This window comes from Taudactylus pleione, unplaced genomic scaffold, assembly GCF_031769625.1.
Source record: "Taudactylus pleione unplaced genomic scaffold, aTauple2 ptg000966l, whole genome shotgun sequence".
Classification (NCBI taxonomy): Eukaryota; Metazoa; Chordata; class Amphibia; order Anura; family Myobatrachidae; genus Taudactylus; species Taudactylus pleione.
The window spans coordinates 74,253-99,292 of NW_028285367.1; the positions used below are offsets into that span (position 1 = coordinate 74,253).

At 51.7% G+C, this 25,040-nt stretch overlaps 1 protein-coding gene across 3 annotated transcripts in view; it reads left to right on the forward strand.

Annotated features, from left to right (window-relative positions):
- Positions 1 to 25,040, forward strand: part of APBB1 (amyloid beta precursor protein binding family B member 1) — a 125,322-nt gene that overhangs the window by 59,654 nt on the left and 40,628 nt on the right. For all 3 annotated transcript variants that reach the window (XR_015873001.1, XM_088460044.1, XM_088460045.1), the window contains 6 exons: positions 1,090 to 1,217; positions 2,753 to 2,867; positions 4,117 to 4,201; positions 4,318 to 4,401; positions 6,857 to 6,969; positions 23,946 to 24,122. Coding sequence is in view for 2 of the 3 variants with exons in the window: in XM_088460044.1 (XP_088316170.1) it covers positions 1,090 to 1,217; positions 2,753 to 2,867; positions 4,117 to 4,201; positions 4,318 to 4,401; positions 6,857 to 6,969; positions 23,946 to 24,122 (702 nt within the window). In the remaining variant the exon portion in view is untranslated. The remainder of the gene's footprint in view (positions 1 to 1,089; positions 1,218 to 2,752; positions 2,868 to 4,116; positions 4,202 to 4,317; positions 4,402 to 6,856; positions 6,970 to 23,945; positions 24,123 to 25,040) is intronic.

The window sequence follows — 25,040 nt, forward strand, 5'->3', positions numbered from 1 at the left end:
TCTGTTTAGTCTCCTCCTCCGGCCTTTGGCTACTTACAAACTGAGGTGCCTGTGGCTTGGGGGTGGGGTTATAGGGAGAGTGGACCCAGTGCATCCTGGGAGCTAAAAGCTTTAACTGTGTGGTGCCCGGATTTGGTTCCCAATCTATACCCAAGGTCAACCCTGTGGACCCTATGGACTTCGTAGAAACAGAGATAACAAAGGTAAGTTCTTACCATATCTCTTGTTTTACTCCCTTAACAATTCCACAGCTGATTGTATCAACAAGGAGTGCAGATATAAATGGTATTCAATATTTTAAAATATATATAATCATTTGCAACGTCCCCCATCCCCCTCCACAATATTAATTTCCAGGTTTATTCCTTTTCCTCCAGTTTCACTGTTATATGTAAAGCCCAGAGTCTCAGTGTTTAGCTCACCCGGTGTGTGCGGTATAGGTAAGAGTTAGCTCGCCCGGTGTGTGCGGTATAGGTAAGAGTTAGCTCGCCCGGTGTGTGCGGTATAGGTAAGAGTTAGCTCACCCGGTGTGTGCGGTAGTGTGTGCGGTATAGGTAAGAGTTAGCTCACCCGGTGTGTGCGGTATAGGTAAGAGTTAGCTCACCCGGTGTGTGCGGTATAGGTAAGAGTTAGCTCACCCAGTGTGTGCGGTATAGGTAAGAGTTAGCTCGCCCGGTGTGTGCGGTATAGGTAAGAGTTAGCTCACCCGGTGTGTGCGGTATAGGTAAGAGTTAGCTCACCCGGTGTGTGCGGTATAGGTACGAGTTAGCTCGCCCGGTGTGTGCGGTATAGGTAAGAGTAAGCTCACCCGGTGTGTGCGGTATAGGTAAGAGTAATGTCTCCTATAATATGCTCTTACTGCTCCCGGTGCTCGGGCTTAGATCTCTAGGTGTCAGGTACCGATAGCACGCGGCGGAGAGAGGAGGTATATCCGTATGTAAGGACCTCTGCCTGGTAAAGCAGCCTGTAGGTAACTGGAGTCCTCCGGCTGGTGGACAGGGGACAATTGTATGTATGTGTCATGCGTGTTACGTGTAGTAAGCTTGGAGAGGAGAGGACACGTATAACTCTGTGCTGTCTGTCTCACAGGATAAGCAGATGCTGCTGATCTTGGATGAAGACTCCCTGAAGCTGTATGACTCTACGGGGCAGACTCTACTGCACTCTCAGCCCATTGTCAGCATCCGAGTGTGGGGTGTCGGGAGAGATGACGGAAGGTGAGGCTGCGTCACTGTCACTATGACCGCCTGCCTCACTGTCACTTTGACCGCCTGCCTCACTGTCACTATCTGCCTCACTGTCACTATGACCGCCTGCCTCACTGTCACTATGACCGCCTGCCTCACTGTCACTATCTGCCTCACTGTCACTATGACCGCATGCCTCACTGTCACTTTGACCGCCTGCCTCACTGTCACTATGACCGCCTGCCTCACTGTCACTATGACCGCCTGCCTCACTGTCACTATGACCGCCTGCCTCACTGTCACTATGACCGCCTGCCTCACTGTCACTATGACCGCCTGCCTCACTGTCACTATGACCGCCTGCCTCACTGTCACTATGACCGCCTGCCTCACTGTCACTATCTGCCTCACTGTCACTATGACCGCCTGCCTCACTGTCACTATGACCGCCTGCCTCACTGTCACTATGACCGCCTGCCTCACTGTCACTATGACTGCCTGCCTCACTGTCACTATGACCGCCTGCCTCACTGTCACTATGACCGCCTGCCTCACTGTCACTATGACCGCCTGCCTCACTGTCACTATGACCGCCTGCCTCACTGTCACTATCTGCCTCGCTGTCACTATGACCGCCTGCCTCGCTGTCACTATGACCGCCTGCCTCGCTGTCACTATGACCGCCTGCCTCGCTGTCACTATGACCGCCTGCCTCCCTGTCACTATGACCGCCTGCCTCCCTGTCACTATCTGCCTCACTGTCACTATCTGCCTCACTGTCACTATGACCGCCTGCCTCGCTGTCACTATGGCCATCTGCCTCGCTGTCACTATGACCGCCTGCCTTGCTGTCACTATCTGCCTCACTGTCACTATGACCGCCTGCCTCGCTGTCACTATGACCGCCTGCCTCACTGTTATTATTATTTTTTCCCTTATAACCTCCTAAGCCGCCATGTCACTCCTACTCCCAGGGGATGATAATAGCTGGGTGGGGTGTCACTCCTACTCCCAGGGGATGATAATAGCTCGGTGTTGGTGGGGGGGGCTTGGTCACTACTATTCCCAAGGGATGATAGTAGCTGGGTGGGGGGGGGTCACTCCTCCCAGGGGATGATAATAGCTGGGGGTGTGGTCGGGGGACAGGGGAGGAGTCTGGTTATTGTGCAGGTGTTGGAGAGACCCTCGTACAGCCTATCTGTGAGCCATGATAAATGTGTGTATGTAATGTATGTAAGTGTCTGTATACTACATATTACAGTGTGATTCATTAGATCAGGGGGAATTTCTCATATGTACATAATTAATGAATGGTTAATATGTGTCCACCAGACACCATGTGCTAAGCCCATGCACTAACCCTCTCTCCTCTTATTACCATGCTTGCTGCTGATGGACGCAGAGAGAGGTACGGTGTGCGTGTGTGTATGTATGTATATATATATATATATATATATATATGGAATATTATACAAATGTCAGTGATCATGTCCCGTTCCTGTGCTCTGGATTGTTTGTCAGTAATTTGCTTATCGCCCCTCTCCTCCCGCTCTTCCTAATTCCAGGGATTTCGCTTACGTAGCAAGAGACAAACTGACGCAGCTGCTGAAATGTCATGTGTTCCGGTGTGAGATGCCCGCCAAGGCAATAGCGACCGGTCTGCACGGAGTCTGCTCAAGGGTGCGTCCTGCATTTAAGTGTACTGATCTGCCCCTCCCCGGCGGCTGCCCCCTACCCTACCTGGCTTCTGACCCTTCTCCATACCAGTGTTCGCTATCTGCCCTCCGTTCCCTGGCGTGTGGCCTCTGCCATCCCTTCCCTGGCGTGTGCCCTCCCCCATCCCTCCTGGCATCTGCCCTCTCCCTCCCCTTCCAGGTGTCTGCCCTCTTCCCTACCCGGCTTCTGACCCTTCCCCATACCAGGTGCTCGTCATTTCCCCTCCCCTGCGTCTTTCCCCTCCCCTGCGTCTTTCCCCTCCCCTGCGTCTTTCCCCTCCCCTGCGTCTTTTTCCCCTCCCCTGCGTCTTTTTCCCCTCCCCTGCGTCTTTTTCCCCTCCCCTGCGTCTTTTTCCCCTCCCCTGCGTCTTTCCCCTCCCCTGCGTCTTTCCCCCCCCCTGCGTCTTTCCCCCCCCCTGCGTCTTTCCCCCCCCCTGCGTCTTTCCCCCCCCCTGCGTCTTTCCCCCCCCCTGCGTCTTTCCCCCCCCCTGCGTCTTCCCCCCCCTGCGTCTTCCCCCCCCCCTGCGTCTTCCCCCCCCCCTGCGTCTCCCCCCCCCCCTGCGTCTTCCCCCCCCCCTGCGTCTTCCCCCCCCCCTGCGTCTTCCCCCCCCCCCTGCGTCTTCCCCCCCCCCCTGCGTCTTCCCCCCCCCCTGCGTCTTCCCCCCCCCCTGCGTCTCCCCCCCCCCTGCGTCTCCCCCCCCCTGCGTCTTTCCCCCCCCTGCGTTTTTTCCCCACCCCTGCGTCTTTCCCCCTCCCCTGCGTCTTTCCCCTCTCCGTTGTTTCCCCTCCCCTGCGTCTTTCCCCTCCCCTGCGTCTTTCTCCCCCCTGCGTCTTTCCCCCCCCTGCGTCTTTCCCCCTCCCCTGCGTCTTTCCCCTCTCCGTTGTTTCCCCTCCCCTGCGTCTTTCCCCCTCCCCTGCGTCTTTCCCCCTCCCCTGCGTCTTTCCCCCTCCCCTGCGTCTTTCTCCCTCCCCTGCGTCTTTCTCCCTCCACTGCGTCTTTCACCTCTTCGTCGTTTTCCCCTCCTCATCGTCGTTTTCCCCTCCCCTGCGTCATCTCCCCTCTCCGTCGTTTCCCCCCCCCCTGCCTCTTTCCCCTCCCCTGCGTCTTTCCCCTCTCCGTCGTTTTCCCCCTCCCCTCTACGGCATCTGCCCATACCGCACCTCGGGTTCTGCCCTCTCCCCCGCTCCATTCACCCTGTTATGTTTCCCTACAGATTATGGCTGACAGAAGGAGCACACGCTCGCTTATGGATAGCCTTTTCCTGGATCACTCCAGATTGGTAGATATTCCATTCCAAGGTGCGGCCCCTCCCCCCTCAGTGCTGGACCCTCCCCGTCCATCCCTTATTTCTGCTTCTGACTCACTAAGTGGAGTCTCCTCATCTCATTCTGGGCGCCTTTCCCTTCTCTTCCAGTTGAGTTTCCAGCCCCAAAGAATGAACTTGTACAACGCTTCCAGGTCTACTATCTTGGGAATGTCCCCGTCAGCAAACCCGCAGGTAGGTGATTTATCATCCTGTGGTTGGTGCTTATATTCCCTGTGACTGATACATACTTTGTAAGGTGCTGCAGAATGTGTGTCCATGTGGCAGGGAATATAGAGCGTAAGCTCCCAGGGACAGGGACTGATGTGAGTGACCGATGAACACATTCTGCAGCACCTTAGAGAGAATGTATCAGTCACATCAGTCCCTGTCCCCAGGAGCTTACACTCTATGGCCCTCATTCAGAGGCGGTCGCAAGTAGCGATCGCTCTCTCTGAATGAGGACCGCCGCTTGATTTTTTAAGTGCGGCCTCCTGGTCGCTAGCTAAGCTGTTACCACCCACAGCTTTAGCGACCGACCAGGTTGATGGTCGTGATGGTCAAGACCATCGGGGCTTGCGACGAGACCCTAAGGTTGGGTCGAGCAGGATCTCCCCACTGACATTCCTTAAGGAACGCCTCCATTTGTGAACCCACCCCCCGCCACGCCTACAAAACGGGGCGAGCTGACAATCAATATCGACAGCCGCCCCTTTTGTCATGAGCTCCGGAGCAAGAGAAATTCTCTCTCCGGGGCTTGCGCATGCGCAGTGCGGCCGCTGTGCGTGCGCAGAGGCTAAAAATCGACCCGGTTGCGAGCGCTCGGCGCTTGCAACCGGGTCTGAATGAGGACCTATATTCCCTTCCGCATGGACACACATTCTGCAGCACGTTACAGAGAATATATCAGATGCACTGTGTCCAACTCCCAACCAGCTCCACTGGGCATGCGCCGGAGAACCCATGTACAGCCCCCGGAGCCAGCACCGACAGTGCCGCAAGTGTGTGGCTTAAAACGCACAGTCAGTTTGTAATCCAGGGACCCCTCTATGACTCAGATCCTACTACTAGTTTCTAAGACATGCATTCACTACAGTATATAAGTCTTGGGCAGTGCCACAGATGTGCGCCTTAAAACACACAGTCAGTTTGTAATCCAGAGACCCCTCTTTCCCTCGGAATCAGTATGAATGACCTATGGCCGGTGGTTCAATTCCCGACGCCGGAAGACCAGCAGGAGTGAAGAGCCCGACGGGATTAAGGTATGCAAAACTAACCCTACTCCCCTCCCCTAACCCCTCCCTTAGGGGCGCCTCACCCTAACCTCCCCCCTAGTGCCTTACCCCCCCCCCCGTTCCCGCAGCCTAAACCTAAGTCCCCCAGGGGTGCCTAACCATAACCCCCCCTTAGCCTAACCCTCCAGGGGGGGGGCTAACTCTAAGTCCCCCTCGGGAGCCCCTAAACACACCCCCCCCCCGCTGCGCACAGCATAACGAACACCGGCGTCGGGATTTCGACTCCTATCATTAGACCACTGGCGGGATTTGACAGTCGAGGAAGCCGGCGGTCGGCATTTCGACAAATGGCTTCCTGACTGCATCCCCTTTCGTTTAGACCCTACTACTAGTTTCTAAGACATGAATTCACTATAGTACAGTGTATGAGCGCCGCACACCACTTTCTTGAGTGACGCAAGTGTGCGGCTTAAAACGCACTGTCAGTTTGTAATACAGAGACCCATCTTTCAAACCGAGCCCACTATTAGTTTCTAAGTCATGAAATCACTATAGTATCTAAGTCTGGGATGCACTGTGCGTGACTCCCATCCGGCTACACTGGGCATGCGCAGTACTATGAGACTCTAAACGCCATACCGCAACTCACAGGGTGCTACGTGGGTACTGTATGGAGTTTTGTACACCACTTTCTTGAGCACACAGCGCATCAGCCTAGAGCTGATGCACTGTGTCCAACTGCTGACCGGCTCTGCTGGGCATTCTCCGGAGATTCCATGTGCAACCCCCGGAGCTGGCAGCCACCACAGAGCCGACGTGCCGCAAGCATGCGCCTTAAAATGCACAGTCAGTTTGTAATCCAGAGACCCATCTTTCAAACAGAGCCCACTACCAGTTTCTAAGTCATGAAATCACTAAAAGTATCTAAGTCTGGGATGCACTGTGTGTGACTACCGACTGGCTGCACTGGGCATGCGCAGTACTATGGTATTCCAGTAAGTCATGAAATCAGTACAGTAGAGTGTATGACCACCGCAGCTGGGACAGCGCCGAATGTGCCGACAGTGCCGCAAGTGTGCAGCATAAAACGCACAGTCAGTTTCGCTACCTAGATATCACTACTACAGTAGTTTTTCTGCAATACTCTACTCTGCAGTTTGTGATTGGCCCACCTGACAGTTTACTGTTCTATTGTACTGTATTCTGTAGTGCCTTAATGTAGATTTAACCATTGGAGCACTTGCCACCCAGTGGTGAAGCTGTGTATTGCATGCCATGGATGTTGTCAAGTCTCACTGCGCCACACCGCACTACTCTCATCCGCGACTTACAGCGCTATGGGCAACAATCTAGCTGGGCCCATCTGTATCTGTGGACGGAAACTGAGGCTGCTGTTTGTATTCTTTGTCTTCTAGGAATGGAAGTGATTAACCGCACGCTGCAGACGGCTCTGAGCACTGATAGAGCCTCCTGGATTCCTGTCACGGTCAATGTGGCGTCAGCTACTGTTACGGTCTTGCACCAGCAGGTAACGGATATTGCACTTAAATCCCACAGCGACTTACAAAGGTCTCAGAAAACGTGTTAAAACTGTCTGAATCTGGTGCATGCAGTACCATCCAGCTGGCACTAGAGGTGATATAGAGCCACTTTGCCTCTGTGGACTAAAACCTAGTAACGGAGCGAGTGTGGGGTCCCCACGTGTACTGTATGAGTGTAACCATATTACCCTAGATGTCAGCGCTTCTCCAGCTTACATATGTATCTACTGATCTGTCTGTATTACAAATGACCCTTATAATTAATTTTTTGTACATTTAAATAATAAAACAAACACTGAAAAATGCAGCTTACATAACTGTGTCACCCCCTGTGCTGCTTACATAACTATGTGACCCCCCCTGTGCTGCTTACATAACCATGTCGCCCCCTGTGCTGCTTACATAACTGTGTCGCCCCCTGTGCTGCTTACATAACTGTGTCACCCCCTGTGCTGCTTACATAACTGTGTCACCCCCTGTGCTGCTTACATAACTGTGTCACCCACTGTGCTGCTTACATAACTGTGTCACCCCCCTGTGCTGCTTACATAACTATGTGACCCCCCCCCTGTGCTGCTTACATAACCGTGTCACCCCCTGCGCTGCTTACATAACTATGTGACCCCCCCTGTGCTGCTTACATAACTGTGACCCCCCCTGTGCTGCTTACATAACTGTGTCACCCCCCCTGTGCTGCTTACATAACTGTGTCACCCCCTGTGCTGCTTACATAACTGTGTCACCCCCTGTGCTGCTTACATAACTGTGTGACCCCCCCTGTGCTGCTTACATAACTGTGTCACCCCCCCTGTGCTGCTTACATAACTGTGTCACCCCCTGTGCTGCTTACATAACTGTGTCACCCCCTGTGCTGCTTACATAACTGTGTCACCCCCTGTGCTGCTTACATAACTGTGTCACCCCCCCTGTGCTGCTTACATAACTGTGTGACCCCCTGTGCTGCTTACATAACCGTGTGACCCCCTGTGCTGCTTACATAACTGTGTGACCCCCCCTGTGCTGCTTACATAACTGTGTCACCCCCTGTGCTGCTTACATAACTGTGTCACCCCCTGTGCTGCTTACATAACTGTGTCACCCCCCCTGTGCTGCTTACATAACTGTGTCACCCCCTGCGCTGCTTACATAACTGTGTCCCCCCTGTGCTGCTTACATAACCGTGTCACCCCCTGCGCTGCTTACATAACTGTGTGACCCCCCCTGTGCTGCTTACATAACTGTGTCACCCCCTGCGCTGCTTACATAACTGTGTCACCCCCTGTGCTGCTTACATAACTGTGTCACCCCCTGTGCTGCTTACATAACTGTGTGACCCCCTGTGCTGCTTACATAACTGTGTGACCCCCTGTGCTGCTTACATAACTGTGTCACCCCCTGCGCTACTTACATAACTGTGTCACCCCCTGTGCTGCTTACATAACTGTGTGACCCCCTGTGCTGCTTACATAACTGTGTCACCCCCTGTGCTGCTTACATAACTGTGTCACCCCCTGTGCTGCTTACATAACTGTGTCACCCCCTGTGCTGCTTACATAACTGTGTCACCCCCTGCGCTGCTTACATAACTGTGTCACCCCCTGCGCTACTTACATAACTGTGTCACCCCCTGCGCTGCTTACATAACTGTGTCACCCCCTGCGCTGCTTACATAACTGTGTCACCCCCTGCGCTGCTTACATAACTGTGTCCCCCCCCTGTGCTGCTTACATAACTGTGTCCCCCCCTGTGCTGCTTACATAACTGTGACCCCCCCTGCGCTGCTTACATAACTTTCTACTTCAGGGTCCATAGGGGGTCCACAGGGTTGACCTTGGGGGTATAGGTTGGGAACCAAATCCGGGCACCACGCAGTTAAAGCTTTTAGCTCCCAGGATGCACTGGGTCCACTCTCCCTATAACCCCACCCCCAAGCCAGAGGCACCTCAGTTTCAGTTGGTGCCCGGCCGGAGTCGGGTCACCGTTAGCGCAGGGGGAGCTGATTAGCAGCCCCTAAGCTTATTTTATTTTTTTAGGGACAAAGTTTTTTCCATGGACTTTGGACTCTTCAGAGCGGCAGCGTCGGACTGTCCATAGGACGTCTAAGCTGCCGCTCCGTCACCCCCGCTGGCGCTGAGACGCCAGTACAGATCTGGGGATCTCAGCGGGACCCCAGAGTCTGTACTAGCCGGACTCTGCGGGCGCCCAGGACTGCTGCCGGATCCACGGGGAGCAGGTAAGGTCGCGGATCACCGCTTGCGGTGATCCGCGCATTTCAAATGCAGTCCTGTGTCTCAGGGGACAGACCGGAGGCGCCGGCAGTGGCGGCGGGCCCCCCATACCCCGTGTGTCCACTAGACCACCAGGGACTTAACGATCGGTGCAGGGAGCCGGCGTCCCGGGGGTTAATAGCCGGCCAGGGGAGGCAGCCTTCCCTGTTACAGCGGCTCCTCCCCTCAGCTCAGCGCGCCTTTCAGTATCCATAGTCTGGCGTCGCTGAGCTGCTTCCTCCGCGGGCCACGCTTCCTCTGAGGTCTCCAGCGGCCATTTCTCTGTGGTGCAGCAGAAATCTCTGGAGATGGCAGTGAGTCCAGTCCCCCTGCGTACCTCACCATCAGGTCAGTGTACACAGCGCTGTAGCCTTCCCAGACACTGAATCTGGGCAAGTTGCATGCAGTGTAATAGTGCAGTATATTATATGACATGTTTATGTATATATGTATATATCTGCATGGTATGTGACTTATGCTAGTGCTGACTGTACTTTATTCTCTCACCTGTCAGTGTATATCTATCCCTTTTCTTTATCTGCCCTAATACAGCTGTACTTAGGGTGGTTCTGAGACCTCACATTTATATACTGGTTAATATTTGTGTGGTTTGTCACATACTGTTGCGTGCTGCACGTTGCCATATTTTAGATGGAACTGTGTGTTGCATACGCTGAAAATGGGTCCCTGCAGCTAATTTTTGGCATCAGTCAGGACCAGTATAGCGCTGCTTAATATTTCCGCCAAGAGGGTTGGTCAGATATGTCTGACCAGGAGATAGAGCGTTATACTGCACCCATTTTTACTATCCTGCAAGTCATGTGCTGCAGGTGTTAGTGCGGAGGATTTGACTCATAAAGGGTTCTGTATGTGGCGTCATCTGGTGCCGGGCCCCTTACACGACCCCCTTGGGCGGTTTGTTTTCTCGGGATCCTCTCAATTGCGGATCGCCGGGCGGGCCCCATTGTTGTACCTCACTTGGGGTTACTTCACCATACTGCCCTTTTCATCTCAGGGTATCTCGCAGCTTCTTGCTCTCTTCCCCTGTGACACAGACTACCGCTCCCTGCAGGGGTTTTTCGCAGTATATGAATTCCCCCTGGTGCCACAATAGTCTGTCATTCCCCTTGCAGGGATTACCACAACAGCCACCCTGGGTGGATGTCGTTTTCTACGAAACGCTAATTGGCGTGGTTGACGCCCTGTGGTTACTTCCCAGTTGGCTCTGCCGTGAACTGGATACTGTTTGGGGCTCTTTCCCTCTTACACGGGGGGAAGCCTATTTCAGGTATTATTATCCCTGCTTTCGGGCTGGTAGCAGGTCCATTCTGGTTAGAGTGAATGTTGACCTGCACCTGTATCATACACCCTCAGTATTACGTGCCTTCGGGTTCCCTGTTGCTGACTAGCAGGTGGATCGCATAGCGGGACTCTGGCTGTTGCCAGATAGGAGGTGTTACAACAGTGTTTGGCCTCCTGTCCCAAATTCCCTGAGGGTCATCACGAGCCCCTCCTGGGGTGGATGGGCGTGTTACTCGTCTGATTACAGACGTTACTACGCCTCCCATTCCTGCGTGGTCGGATTCTTCGGATCCGTAGGTGGTAACTCTGCCTGAAATCAGTATACTTGCTTTCAGGAGTTGTTACCCATCCTACCATGGCTATAGCATGGTTGGTTAATACTATTGCATATTGGGTTGATGCATTTGTAACGTTTTTTTCCCCTCCAACACGTCGGGGGTTCAAAGGTATTTGGTCGCTCACGTAATATATGCAGTTGTCATAGGTGGAAATGCCTATATTGGATACCAGTCTCCTAACTTTCAGAGTTCCGGCTGCGACTGTATCCTCCGTAATACCCTATGGCTGCGCTCTGGGAATGCAGAGGTGCAGATACCATCTTTAGGGTTGATATTGTTTGGTCCTGACCTTGACAAGATTGTAGTAACATTGGCAGTATTACTAACGACAAGTTTACCGCTTTCAGCTATGCCCACTACAAGGCCTCAGACTAAGTCTGTTAAGTCTTTTTGTCCTCTGGGTCAGCCTAAAGGTCTGTTTCTTCGTAGACTGTCGGCATCTACAAGGGCCGACATATCCAGTACCGAGCAGGCCTGGACTGCCAGCCGATCCTGCTTCTGAACCTACGGATATCTCTTCAGCCTGACGGGACAGGCCTACAACTGGGAGATACCGATTTTCTCAGTTCGCCCGGTACTAGTGTCAAGTTGCCGCGGCTACGTGGGTAGGAGGGTGTGCCCTCTTTGCTCAGGCGGCCTCTTTACAAGGGCCTTACAGATCCAGAAAGCTATGCAGTTGTTGCGGTAAGCGGAGCTAATTAGGCCATCCCCACTATCTCAGTGAGGGACTGGTTGTTCTGCTTTCTTTCTGGTGCGGTGGCTGAATGGTCCTCTTTGGCCTATTCTCTGTCTCAATTCCCTGAACCAGTTCCTAAAGCTACCTGGGCTCAGGAGGAAATCCCTATGCTCCATCATACGATGTTTGGAACCTGGGGACTTTATGGTATCACTGGATATACAGGACGCGTGCCTACGGGTACTTACAGAGACCTTTCCTCAGCATGGGCTGAGGTTTGCTGTATCACAGCAACACTTACAATTTTTCGGGCTCTGCCTGTTGGGACTGTCCTCAGCCCCACAGGGGTTTACCAGCGTTTTGGATTTTCTGACAGTTCTTCTGTTCAGTATATCCCAATGTTCCTATACCTGGACGGCCTCCTGCTCTTAGCGGGATCACCGGGGTACTTTACAGCCAGGTCAGGATGACTGTGGCTTCTTCAGGGTGCAGACGTTTAATCAACGGGGAAAGAGTCCTCCCTGCATCCCTCTCTGGGTATTCTTCATCTAGGATCCCTGCTGGATTCTCAGAATCTGAGAATTCTTCTGGCGTAAGACGGAATCTCCACTCTTCCATTAGGAGTACATGGTTGTCTGCGCAGTCGACAGATGTCTTTACACTCTGGGATGCATGGTGGAATGGGCTCAGTTCCATTCCAGGCCTTTCCATAATTGGCTCATCTCCAGATGGAACGAGTTTTTTCTGTCGGATAACTGTTCAAACGATGATGCTCTCTCCGGAGGCAAGTCGGTCCCTGTCCGGGTGGCTATGGCCATCTCGTCCAGGGTTTTCTTTGCTATGGACAGTGTCTGGATCGAATCCTTTTCAGTGCAGTTGGACGTCTGTCGATTCCACCCTGTCAATTAACTTACTCTGGCATAACTCTTGTTTCCCGGTGAACCTGAAAAGGTTCAGTCCGACAGGGTCAGGACAGTGGCTTCCTTTTTAGCAACACTGTTCGTTGGGTGGCAATGACAGGTATGTCACATATTCGGACATAGTCCGAGGGTCTCCTCCCGACCATCTCGGCAGCGTTCATTTCAGGAGCTCTCCATTGGGAAGCGGGAGTCCTCAGCCGTCACGATGTGCATCCCGGGGACTAGTCTCTTCCCCAAGAGAGGTTTCATCTCCTGGTGAGCAGGGGGGGCCCCCCTGAGGTGACCCTCATGGCCTTCTGACTTTATCACACTATGGTGTTACAGTCCAGCTCTGGGGATTCTGAAGCAACCTTCAGCGACTCTTTGTCGGTGAAGTGGTCCTTCCACTTTGTGTACCTGTGTTCTCCGGTCTCCCTTCTTCCTCGAGGTCTTTGGAAGTGTTTTCAATCGAGACGGAGATGCTTTCCTGCTGGTGGCTCCTGATTGCCCCAGATGTCAGGGGTACTTGGATCTTCGGAGTCTCTACATCGATACTCCATCCCTGATGCTTCACTGTCCGGACCTGTTGTCTCAGGGTCCTTGGTTTTGCCTTGGACCTGGGTCGTTTGTCTTTGACTGTGTCCTTACAGTGGTCTTACGGCTTCCCTGGCTTTGTCATCGTTGGAATGATTAGAGCACATGGATCAGCTTTTGCTGGGACCTACCACAAACTGTGGCAGCCATAAATCTTATGGTATTGTACCTGTCGATACAATCCTCCGGTGTCCAGGATTTCCAGATATTCTGGCATTCCTTCCGGCTGGCTTGGGTTTCACACTTGGCCTGGTCTTCCTGACAGTGCGGATCTCTACACTGTCAGTATGGTTAAGATATGGAATTGCTCCACTCTGGTATCCAGTTCATCCTTTGGAGTGTTTTCTTGATTATGCCTCCATTTGTCCTCCCTAGGGACTCCTTGGGAGTAAGTAGTGGTTCTTCGTTACCTCCGGGGACAGTCAATGGAACCGCTGGTTGTGATAGCCATTACATGGTCTATTGCTTAGGCTCTCTCTTTCTCTCAGGGTGTTTATATCAACCAGGAGAGTGTCTGAATTGGGAGCGTTCTCATGTGGCTCCCTCTTCTGGAGGGCATCATGTCAGGGTGTGAGTTGCTCTCGCCCTGTGTTTCTTCTTAGTGGTTTTCAGGTTCCATATTATTCTGGAACTTATGGTACGGCCATTCTGTCCCCAGTCCTCTCGGCTGGTGTGGCCTCATTGACTGTGGTCTGGCCTCTTTGGATTTATGTGATCCGTTCAGGTTCCTTACGGAAATCGGACTCCTTATTGGTTGTCTGAGATTTCTGGTTTTCACAGGAAAGGATGGCCGGCCTATAACCAAATGTTGGCTGGATGGCCTCGTAGGTCTTCCTCAGGGGCCTACCCATGGGTAGGCCTTCCTGTTGTTGATGCTTGTTTTTTCTCGGGCCATGTGACCCTCGTGTGCGGCTCGCTGTGGCGCCTCGGCTGTTTTGCCTTACTAGGTGGCCACGTGGTCTTCTGTCCACACCTTTTTAAGGTTCTAGGCATTGGTTTCCTTTGCCTCTCAGGATGCTTCCTTTTTGGCGACGGATTCTCCTCTCAGCACAGGAGCGTCCCCACCCTTGGTTGAACTGCTTTGGGACATCCCCAAGGTCAACCCTGTGGACCCCCTATAGACCCTGAAGTAGAAAACAAGAGATATGGTAAGAACTTACCTTTGTTATCTCTGTTTCTACGAAGTCCATAGGGTCCACAGGGCGCCCGCCCTGACGCACCTGGCTTCATATGGGCTGTGTGGCTGGTCACCGGTTTTCCGTCTCCCATTTCTGTGAGTATGGTTATTGAGTGTTCCAGTTTTCTCTCTCTTTTTCTCTCCTCCTCCGGCCTTTGGCTACTTACAAACTGAGGTGCCTCTGGCTTGGGGGTGGGGTTATAGGGAGAGTGGACCCAGTGCATCCTGGGAGCTAAAAGCTTTAACTGCGTGGTGCCCGGATTTGGTTCCCAACCTATACCCCCAAGGTCAACCCTGTGGACCCTATGGACTTCGTAGAAACAGAGATAACAAAGGTAAGTTCTTACCATATCTCTTGTTGTGTCACCCCCTGCGCTGCTTACATAACTGTGTCACCCCCTGCGCTGCTTACATAACCGTGTCACCCCCTGCGCTGCTTACATAACCGTGTCACTCCCTGTGCTGCTTACATAACTGTGTCACCCCCTGTGCTGCTTAGCTGCTTACATAACTGTGTCACCCCCTGCGCTGCTTACATAACTGTGTCACCCCCTGCGCTGCTTACATAACTGTGTCACCCCCTGCGCTGCTTACATAACTGTGTCACCCCCTGTGCTGCTTACATAACTGTGTTACCCCCTGCGCTGCTTACATAACTGTGTCACCCCCTGCGCTGCTTACATAACTGTGTCACCCCCTGCGCTGCTTACATAACTGTGTCACCCCCTGCGCTGCTTACATAACTGTGTCACCCCCTGTGCTGCTTACATAACTGTGTCACCCCCTGTGCTGCTTACATAACTGTGTCACCCCCTGTGCTGCTTACATAACTGTGTGACCCCCCCTGTGCTGCTTACATAACTGTGTCACCCCCTGTGCTGCTTACATAACTGTGTCACCCCCTGTGCTGCTTACATAACCGTGTCACTCCCTGTGCTGCTTACATAACTGTGTCACCCCCTGCGCTGCTTACATAACTGTGTCACCCCTTGTGCTGCTTACATAACTGTGACCCCCCCTGTGCTGCTTACATAACTGTGTCACCCCCTGTGCTGCTTACATAACTGTGTCACCCCCTGTGCTGCTTACATAACTGTGTCACCCCCTGTGCTGCTTACATAACTGTGTCACCCCCTGTGCTGCTTACATAACTGTGTGACCCCCCCTGTGCTGCTTACATAACTGTGTCACCCCCCCTGTGCTGCTTACATAACTGTCACCCCCTGCGCTGCTTACATAACTGTCACCCCCTGCGCTGCTTACATAACTGTGTCACCCCCTGCGCTGCTTACATAACTGTGTCACCCCCTGCGCTGCTTACATAACTGTGTCACCCCCTGCGCTGCTTACATAACTGTGACCCCCCCTGTGCTGCTTACATAACTGTGTCACCCCCTGTGCTGCTTACATAACTGTGTCACCCCCTGCGCTGCTTACATAACTGTGTCACCCCCTGCGCTGCTTACATAACTGTGTCACCCCCTGCGCTGCTTACATAACTGTGTCACCCCCTGCGCTGCTTACATAACTGTGTCACCCCCTGCGCTGCTTACATAACTGTGTCACCCCCTGCGCTGCTTACATAACTGTGTCACCCCCTGCGCTGCTTACATAACTGTGTCACCCCCTGCGCTGCTTACATAACTGTGTCACCCCCTGTGCTGCTTACATAACTGTGTCACCCCCTGTGCTGCTTACATAACTGTGTCACCCCCTGTGCTGCTTACATAACTGTGTCACCCCCTGCGCTACTTACATAACTGTGTCACCCCCTGCGCTGCTTACATAACTGTGACCCCCCCTGTGCTGCTTACATAACTGTGTCACCCCCTGTGCTGCTTACATAACTGTGTCACCCCCTGCGCTGCTTACATAACTGTGTCACCCCCTGCGCTGCTTACATAACTGTGTCACCCCCTGTGCTGCTTACATAACTGTGTCACCCCCTGTGCTGCTTACATAACTGTGTCACCCCCTGTGCTGCTTACATTACCGTGTGACCCGGTTATTATTTCCCTCGAGGAGGACCGCGACTTAATGACTTCCGGGGGGATCACCGGAAGTTCGCCGTTTTCACTAGAAGTGTGGAACGCATGTATGTTTAACCTATGCGCTCCAGGATTGGTGGTACTTATACAAATGTATTTTGTTTTTTTGATTCTTTATGATAATAGGTGGTTTTGAAGGATTTTATGTTTAGATGAAATTTGTAATATGTACTAAGGAAGATATATGTTTTCACTTCCGGGTCAATGGACCTATAAATAGCAGATAGTACAGCCATAGGTCCCATACAGCCTTGAGGTAGAGTAAACATTACTCGAAGCGCGTTGGCAGCTGGGATCTATCTGCTGGTGAATCCTTGTGACCGTGTGCGGTGAGCTAAACCAGAGGCTTAGAGGGAAGCTGGGCAGTATATCCGGATATTCTCCAATTCATACCCTCTAGAAGCACCGAATCTGGTGCCAACCACGGTGCGGTTCCAACTTATATTTATGACTGAGTGATCTCCGAAGCATATAGATGTGGCTACATTTGTAGTAAACATTTACATTTTATTTATCTGTGTATATGTCATCCAATTTATATGCTTTTAATTCTGAGCAATCTCGGAATAATTGGTATATGGCTACATGATTATAGTGAAAACTTAAATCCCATGTTTAGGTCTGCTTGTTGGCGTATGTGTTATTACATTTTTTAAAAATTACTTCACTATATAGCATTTTATTTCTCCCTTTTCATATATATATATATATATATATATATATATATATATATATATATATATATCTATATCCAGGAGAGAAATTCTGGATGAACAACGGACATTAATCCAGACATACAAGAAACAGAGATTTCATAAAGATCTTTATTGTTTTATCAATATTGATACGGAACAACTAATTAGCGCCTCATATACATGACCAAAATTTTATTGTCACCGTCACTATCCATTGGTTGTGGGTTTTCGTTCTTCTCATCCAGGTTTACTTCTTGATTTCCACGGATTGGGCTCATTGGGACCATGGCCGCGAGTCGGCTGGGCTGTGGTGCCATGACATTGCTTTCCGGCTCCTGGGCCTTAGGTCACTGCCCACACCGTCTCAGCTGTTCGATGGGCTTCAGCTCCAAGCCATCGTTCTGGCTCTGTTGGGGGCACGGTCCATCCTCACCTGCTGGCAGTTCGAAGTCAGTCAGACAACGACCTGGCGATTGCATACGTACGTCTTCCGGCAGACAGAAGAATGCAGCGGCGATACCGAAGTCTTACCGGGGTGAAGACCTTGTTTCGTCTCTCTCACATTGGACATTGGACTTCCTCAGCAGATCCACATGTTCTCCCAAGGCAGTGGTCTCTCTCCAGGGGTTTTCCTACCGTTCGGAAGTGAAGCCTTCCGTGTGGGGTTCAGATGGCCTCTCGGCACGTTTGCGTGGCTACACGGTTTGGTATGGCATCCGGGTATCCGCTGGCTTCCGCAAGTTGCTTCCTTGCCTGTTTCGTGGAATTTTTCATCCAGAGCATACAGTATATTTCTGCCGTCCACACTGTTCCCTCAGGTCTCTGCCTGGCTTGGCTGCTCCTACAGCATGGTCTGGTCCTGGTTCAATCCGACAACATGACTGCCATTGCCTACAGACTCGCAGTCGTGGCACCTTGAAGGAGATGAGTCGCATCTGGGCAGTGTGTCAACTTCCGGCTCTGTAGGTAGTCTTCATCCCCAAAGTCCAGAATTGGGAAGCAAGCTTACTTGGGCATCCACCCAGGCGAATAGGTGCTTCACACAGATGCCTTTCTGATCCTAGTTCTTCGCTGGTGGTTGCTAGACATGGCCTTGATGGCATCTCGGCAGGAACACAAACTAGTAAAGTACTGATCCCGTGCCAGGGCTCTGGGAGCCCATTGGGTGGATGCCTTGCCAGTCCAGCAGGAGTTCAATCTCTTGTCTGTCTTCCCTCTGATCTTGTGGATTCTGCTGGTCCTCCGTAGGCTGCAGGGGGAGGAAGGAATGTTAATCCTGGTTGCCCCCTATGGGCCATGGTGATATTGGTTCGCAGATCTTCTATCAATGCTCCGCTATGTCTTCCTTTGCGCCTGGATCTTCTGTCTCAGGGCCCGTGCTTCTATCCGGATCTGGCCTGTCTCGTTGCTTTTGTCACCTCAATCTTGAGCACTACTGGGTTCTCCAGGTTGGTCATTCATACTATGCTGTATGCTCGGGAGCCCTCATCTGCAAGACCTTGTCATTGCTTTGGCAGATTTTCTTCGCTTGGTGTTCTGACTGGAATTTGAATCCCAGAGTATTTCACTCTCTTGGGTCCTCTTCCTTCTGCTGGCATGTCTGGGTTTACCCCTCCGCCTCTCTTCTTTGAAGTAACAGGTTTCTACATTTTCTGTCCTCTTCAGAGACAAGATGGCTCTGTTGCCTGACGTACGAGCTTTCCTTCAAGGTGTTCTCCTCGGAGGGCGTTCCATGGCTCCTTTGAAGAGCATGAAGCACCAAAGACAAAGTCAGTCATCACTCTTTGAGCCCTTGGACTCCGTTGACATTCGTTGGCTAACTTGTATGACTGTTTTTCTGGCTATGCCGTTGGCCCAGCGAGTCTCTCACTAGGGCGAGTTGTCCTGTCCTTCCCCATTGTAGGTTTTTCACTTGGACCGAGTTGTTCTTTGAACTGGCTTAGGCTGCCTTCCTACGGTAGTCTCTCGGTTTTCTAATCTCATTAAACTGTGTTTCAGGACTCTGGTTCTTCGTAGGATGGGTCCCCTTTTGATTTTGTAAACTGGATTTGCCGGTTTCCACATTAAATTTGGCCAGTTGGATTAGCCGTCACGCTTCAGCGATGGAGGTCCTCCCTGTTCTGTCTTTACTGTTGGATCCTTTCATCAGATTGGTGCTTACTTCTTGGGCGACTCGCCAGAGGTGCCTCGGCTGAGCAGCTTCATAGAGTGGCCCTATGGTCCTCCACTCATACTTTCTTCTGGTTCTGTTCATTTGACATCTTCACCGTGGACGCGGCTTTTGGCCGAAGAGGTTCTCCCGTAATGGGATAGCTTTGGGACATCCCATGGTCTCTGCCAGTGTCCCCTATGGAACATGAAGAAGAGAAGAGGACTTACAGTATGTCTTACCTGGTTAAGTTCTTTTCTACTTCAGGATCCATAGGCTCCACAGGGAGACCTTGGGGTATAGGTGATGGCAAAGTCATCCGGGCACCACGTAATTACTTTTTTCTCCCAAGATGCACTGGGTCTCCCTGTTTAACAGCCGGCTCCTCCCCTCTCCTCAGCGAGCCTTTCGACTGCGGTCTAGCTGGGCTGAGGCGGCGCTACTCCTCCGGATACGCCCCCTCTGAGGTCTCTAGCGGCCATTTTCTCCTGGCTAGTCGCAGATCTTGCAGGACGTGCGGAGCCCGGGTTCCCCTACATACCTCTCCTCCATTGTGGTCAGCGTATGTAGCACTATAGCCTACCAGATGCTGAGTCTGTGTCGTTGAATTGTAGTGCCATTGTGCAGGTGTTTTTTTCTGCATTGTATGTGACCTTATGCTAGCGATGTCTGTCTGTATTTCTTTTCCCTTCTGTCAGCCATATTACATTACCTGTGCTTTTCCTCACTGAGCCCTTACAGTACAAGTGTTGTCAGGGTGTGTACTAAGCCTCACAGCTCTATCTGTGTGGTGGGTCACATACAGTGTGCGCTATCCTCTACATTATGTCTGGTATTGATGATAATGTGCAAACTCTGCTCCTGACCTGCTGTCATGCAAGAAATGTGCTGCAGGGTTAGGTGAGGGAGACATAGTACGTGAGGGTTTATGTGTGAGATGTTTTCCTTCTCCAGGCCCCTCTACTGTCTCAGCCACCTCACAGGAGCCCCAATGGGCGTGCTTTGCTCAGGCAGTGACTGCCATTGCGGAACGTTTGGCAGTACCCCCTGTGTTTCCCCACTGGGGTTCCCACAGCAGGCGGTTGTACCCTCTCAGAGCCTGCTTCAGCAGGCTGCACCCATGCAGGTGGTTTCTGATGCTCCATGGGTGAATACACTCTCTTCTACGGTGCGGAGCCTGACGGATATGCTGCAGGGGGATGCATCCCTTAGAACGGCTAAAAGACCATTGCCGTCATCCCAGTCTACACAATATGATGACATGATGTCTGATGATGGGGAGGTTCCAGATATGTCTGACTCCGAGCCCTCTACACGAGAGGTGGAGCCTAAGTCTAAAATATGTATTCCGGGTATGATACGGGCTGTCTGTTCGGCCTTGGTCATAGAGGAGGACGAACCTCCTGCTCCCAAGTCCAAACATGCCCTATTCAAGGAGATAAAGGGTACCGCTGCCATATTTCCTTTATCTGATCAGCTGGTAGACCACCTGGAGGTGGCATGGAAATCACCTGGAAAGCGTTACTAGCCTCAGAGACGCCTGGCTTATGCATGAGGACTATTTTGCCAAATGGGAAACTTCCCCAGTGGTGGATTCTCATGTGATGCGCTTAGTTAAAAGTGCGACTCTACCTATGCCATCCATGTCTTCCTTAAAGGATACTATGGATAGAAAGGTGGAGGTTTGTTTGAAGTCCATATATTCTTTCAGGGGCAGCTTCCAGGCTGGCCATGGCTATCTGCTGGGTAGCCAGAGCTATGGAGTTCTGGGCGGACTCTCTTGAGGAGTCCTTTTCTTTGGAAACTACCAGTGAGCAAGTGACTCTAGTGGGCAACCTCCGAGATTCAGCCACATATATTAACGAGGTTGCTTTGCATGTCAGCCTCTTAACCTCCAGGATTTCGGCAATTTCAGCTCGCCGTTCCCTGTGGCTATGCTCTTGGAGAGCGGATGCGGACTCTAAGAAAGGATTGAGTGTTTGCCTTATAATGGTCAAGTCTTGTTTAGTCCTGACTTGGATAAGATTGTGGATACATTGGCAGCGGCTAAGTCTGCTTGTCTGCCTTCTGCTTCTGCTCCCTCTGGCCCGGAACTCATCATTTCGGCCCCAAGGTAAGCCTAAAGGTCAGTCCTTTCCTAGGCAGTCAGCCCCCAAAAAGACTGCCAAGCCCAAGAAGCAAGCTTGGAGTGCGAGACTTCCGGCTGCCAAGCCTGACTACAAACCCTCAGCCTGACGGAACGGGCCTCCCCTTGGGGGATCTGACATGGGTGGAAGCCATCTCCCAGCCATATCGGCAGTGTTCATTCCAGGAGTTTTCAATTGGGAAGCGGACTTCCTCAGCCGTCACGACATGCATCCGGGGGAATGGTCTCTTCACCAAGAGGGGTTTCAGCTCTGTGTACAAGTGTGGCCTTTCCGGATGTGGACCTCATGGCCTCCCGACACAATCGCAAACTGCCAGGGTACGGGTCCAGAACAAGAGATGCCATGGCTCTCCTGGTAGACGCGCTGTCAGTGTAGTGGACCGTCCAGTTTGTGTACCTGTTTCCTCCAGTTTCCCTTCTTCGTCGAGTAATTCAGAAGTTGAAACAAGAATGAGGCACTGTCCTGCTGGTGGCTCCAGTGTGGCCCAGACGTTTCTGGTACTCAGATCTTCAGAGTCTCTCCGCCGACACGCTGTTGCCTTAACGTCCAGATCTGCTGTCTCAGGGTCCTTGCCTTTACCCGTACCTGGGTCGTCTGTCTTTGGTGGCGTGGCTCTTGAGACATCCCTCCTAAGGTCCAAGGGATATTTCAGCTCTGTGGTAAACACCATGCTCAGAGCACGTAACCCAGCCTCTGCTAGGATTTACCACAGGGTGTGGCATACCTACTTTCAATGGTGTCGTCCCAAAGGTTACGATCCCCAGGTGTTTCGGATATCCAGAGTTTCGGCTTTCCTGCAGGCGGCTTTGGATCTTAGACTCCGCCTTGCCTCACTGAAGGTGCATGGCTCTGTCAGTGTGGTTCCAGCACTGGATTGCTCCTCTTCCTGATATCTGCACTTTCCTACAGGGTGTCCTTCGCATTAAGCCTCCCTTTGTCCCTCCTGGGGCGACTTGGGATTTGGCTGTTGTCCTTAGGACCCTCCATTTGTACCCCTGGACTCAGTGGATCTCAAATGGCTTACTGCTAAGACTGTGTTTTTCTTCTGGCTATAGCTTCCGCCAGAAGGGTGTCAGACTTGGGGGCTCTCTCTTGTCGTTCCCCATTTCTAAATTTTCACCAGGACAGGACGGTGCTTCGGACTCGCCCTGGGTTCCTTCCTAAGGTGGATTCTAGTTTCCACATTAATGAGGAAATTATTATACCGGCCTTTAATTCTCCAGACCTCTCTGCGGGTGAGGCCTCATTGGATGTGGTATGTGCCTTCCGGATTTATGTGGGCCGTACCAGTTCCCTTCGGAAAGTCAGGCTCCTTGTTTGTACTCTATGGATTCCACAAGAAGGGATGGCCAGCCAATAAGCAGGCCTTGGACTAGGAGGATTCGCATGACGATCTCTGAGGCTTACACTTCTGAGGGCCTTCCAGTGCCGCCCTCTGTTACTGTTCATTCTACTTGGTCTGTGGGTCCTTCCTGGGCAGCTCGCTGTGGCGTCTTGGCTGTACAGCTTTGTAAGGCAGCCACGTGGTCTTCTGTACAGACCTATCTGAGGTATTATGCATTTGATACTTTTGACTCTCAGGATGCTTCCTTTGGGCAGTGGATTCTTCTCTCTGCACAGGAGCGTCCCCACCATTAAAGGGACTGCTTTGGGATATCCCCAAGGTTTCCCTGTGGGGCCTATTGACCCTGGAGTAGAAAATGAGAGAGATGGTAAGAACTTACCTTTATCTCTCTTTCTACGAAGTCAATAGGGTCCACAGGGCACCCACCCTGACGCACCTGTGCTTCAGCTGGGTTTTGCTCTGGTCACCGTTTTCCCCTCTCCTTCTGTGTGAAATGTGATTCTTGTGTGTTCCAGACTTTATTCTCTCTCTTAACCTCCTCCGGCCTTTGGCTTGCTACGAAACTGAGGTGCCTCTGGGCGGGGGCGGGGTAAAGGGGGAGACCCAGTGCATCCTGGGAGGAAAATTTTACTGCGTGGTGCCCGGATGACTTTGCCATCGCCTATAACCCCAAGGTCACCCTGTGGACCCTATGGACTTCGTAGAAAGAGAGAAAACAAAGGTAAGTTCTTACCATAGCTCTCATTTTCTTTGAGCTCCATAGAGGACACAGGCCGCCCACCCTGACGCACGAGCTGGCAGGTTTTTTTTTACTCTGCTTCCAGCCCTCCTTTAGCGTGTCTGAGTGTTGGACCAGTATGTGTAGGTTGGTTTTCCTTATCTTCCTCGCTCCTGCCTTGAACTTGCTAACTTAACTGGCCTGCCTGGGGCTGGAGGCGGGGTATAGGGGGGAGTCGGGGCTGCTGGGAGAAGAAGCTTAACTAGTTGGTGCCCAGACTCCTCCTGCTCCACCCTATACCCATGGTCTCTGCCAGTATCCCCTATGGAGTTTGAAGAAAAAGTAAGTCTTAAGTCCTCTCTTATACCAGCTCCCTGCTTATTACATGTCTCTGTTCTATAACGCTGAGGGATTTATACGCCACCCTGGTTATTACATGTCTCCCATTATATAACGCTGAGGGATTCATACCATTACCCTGCTTACTGCCTATCTCCCATTATATAAGATAATGTGAATATATGAGCCGTTGGGAGGACTGTGATAGTGGATGTGACGCCAGGGGCTGGGACGAGTGTGGCCTTTCACCTGTCCCATTTCTCTTCCAGAGCGAGGAGCCTCTCAGCGAATGCCGAGTCCGGTTCCTGTCCTTCATGGGGGTCGGATGTGACATCCACACGTTTGCTTTCATCATGGCAGAGGCTCCGAGTATTTTCCTCTGTCACATGTTCTGGTGTGAGCCCAATGCCGCTCACCTGTCTGAGGCCGTACAAGCCGCCTGCATGGTATGCGCGTTCACCTGCATTATGTAGTCCATGTTCTCCTCTGTCATAGCCCTGAGTGACGGCATCCCTATACTTACTATGAGCTCCTTTCCAGACATTCAGGTTGGGTGACTGCTGTACGTCATACTCCGTACACATCAGTTATTAGTGTGAGGTTGCGCACACTATAGTGTTGCGTTAGGTTGCGCGATGGTTAGCTTTGCACTGAGGTCATGGGTCTGATTCCAGCTAGGACCATATATGTAAGGAGTGTGAATGTTATTTTTCTGGTAGATGATTCTATAATCCTCTGCTGATACCTATAGAAAGAGCTTAGGAAGGTGCGCAATCAAAGCACCAGTACAGCTTAGTGTAAAAAGAGTTAATACATCCAAAATTACTCAAAAATAACACAAGAAACAGAGACAGTATTTACACTCAGAGCCTAGTACTATCCCAGTAAGTAGATAAAAAGACATAATCGTTCCAAAGTGTCACACAGATAATATGAAGAAATAATCACCGTAAACTCTTCTAGAGGTTCAGGAAACAGCAGAGAGCTTTGTAGTGCAGACGTGACCGGAAATCCCTCTTCTCATAGGTTAGTTGTAGTTTAGGTGCTCTATCCCCTCTTCTCCACAGTCTGAAACGTAGAGCCCCCCATTCTCTCTACTCTCCACAGTAGCATTAATCAGGGAAGGGAAATAGAGCCCCCCATTCTCTCTACACTCCGTAGTAGCATTAATCAGGGAAGGGAAATAGTGCCCCCCATTCTCTCTACACTCCGTAGTAGCATTAATCAGGGAAGGGAAATAGAGCCCCCCATTCTCTTTACACTCCATAGTAGCATTAATCAGGGAAGGGAAATAGTGCCCCCCATTCTCTCTACACTCCATAGTAGCATTAATCAGGGAAGGGAAATAGTGCCCCCCATTCTCT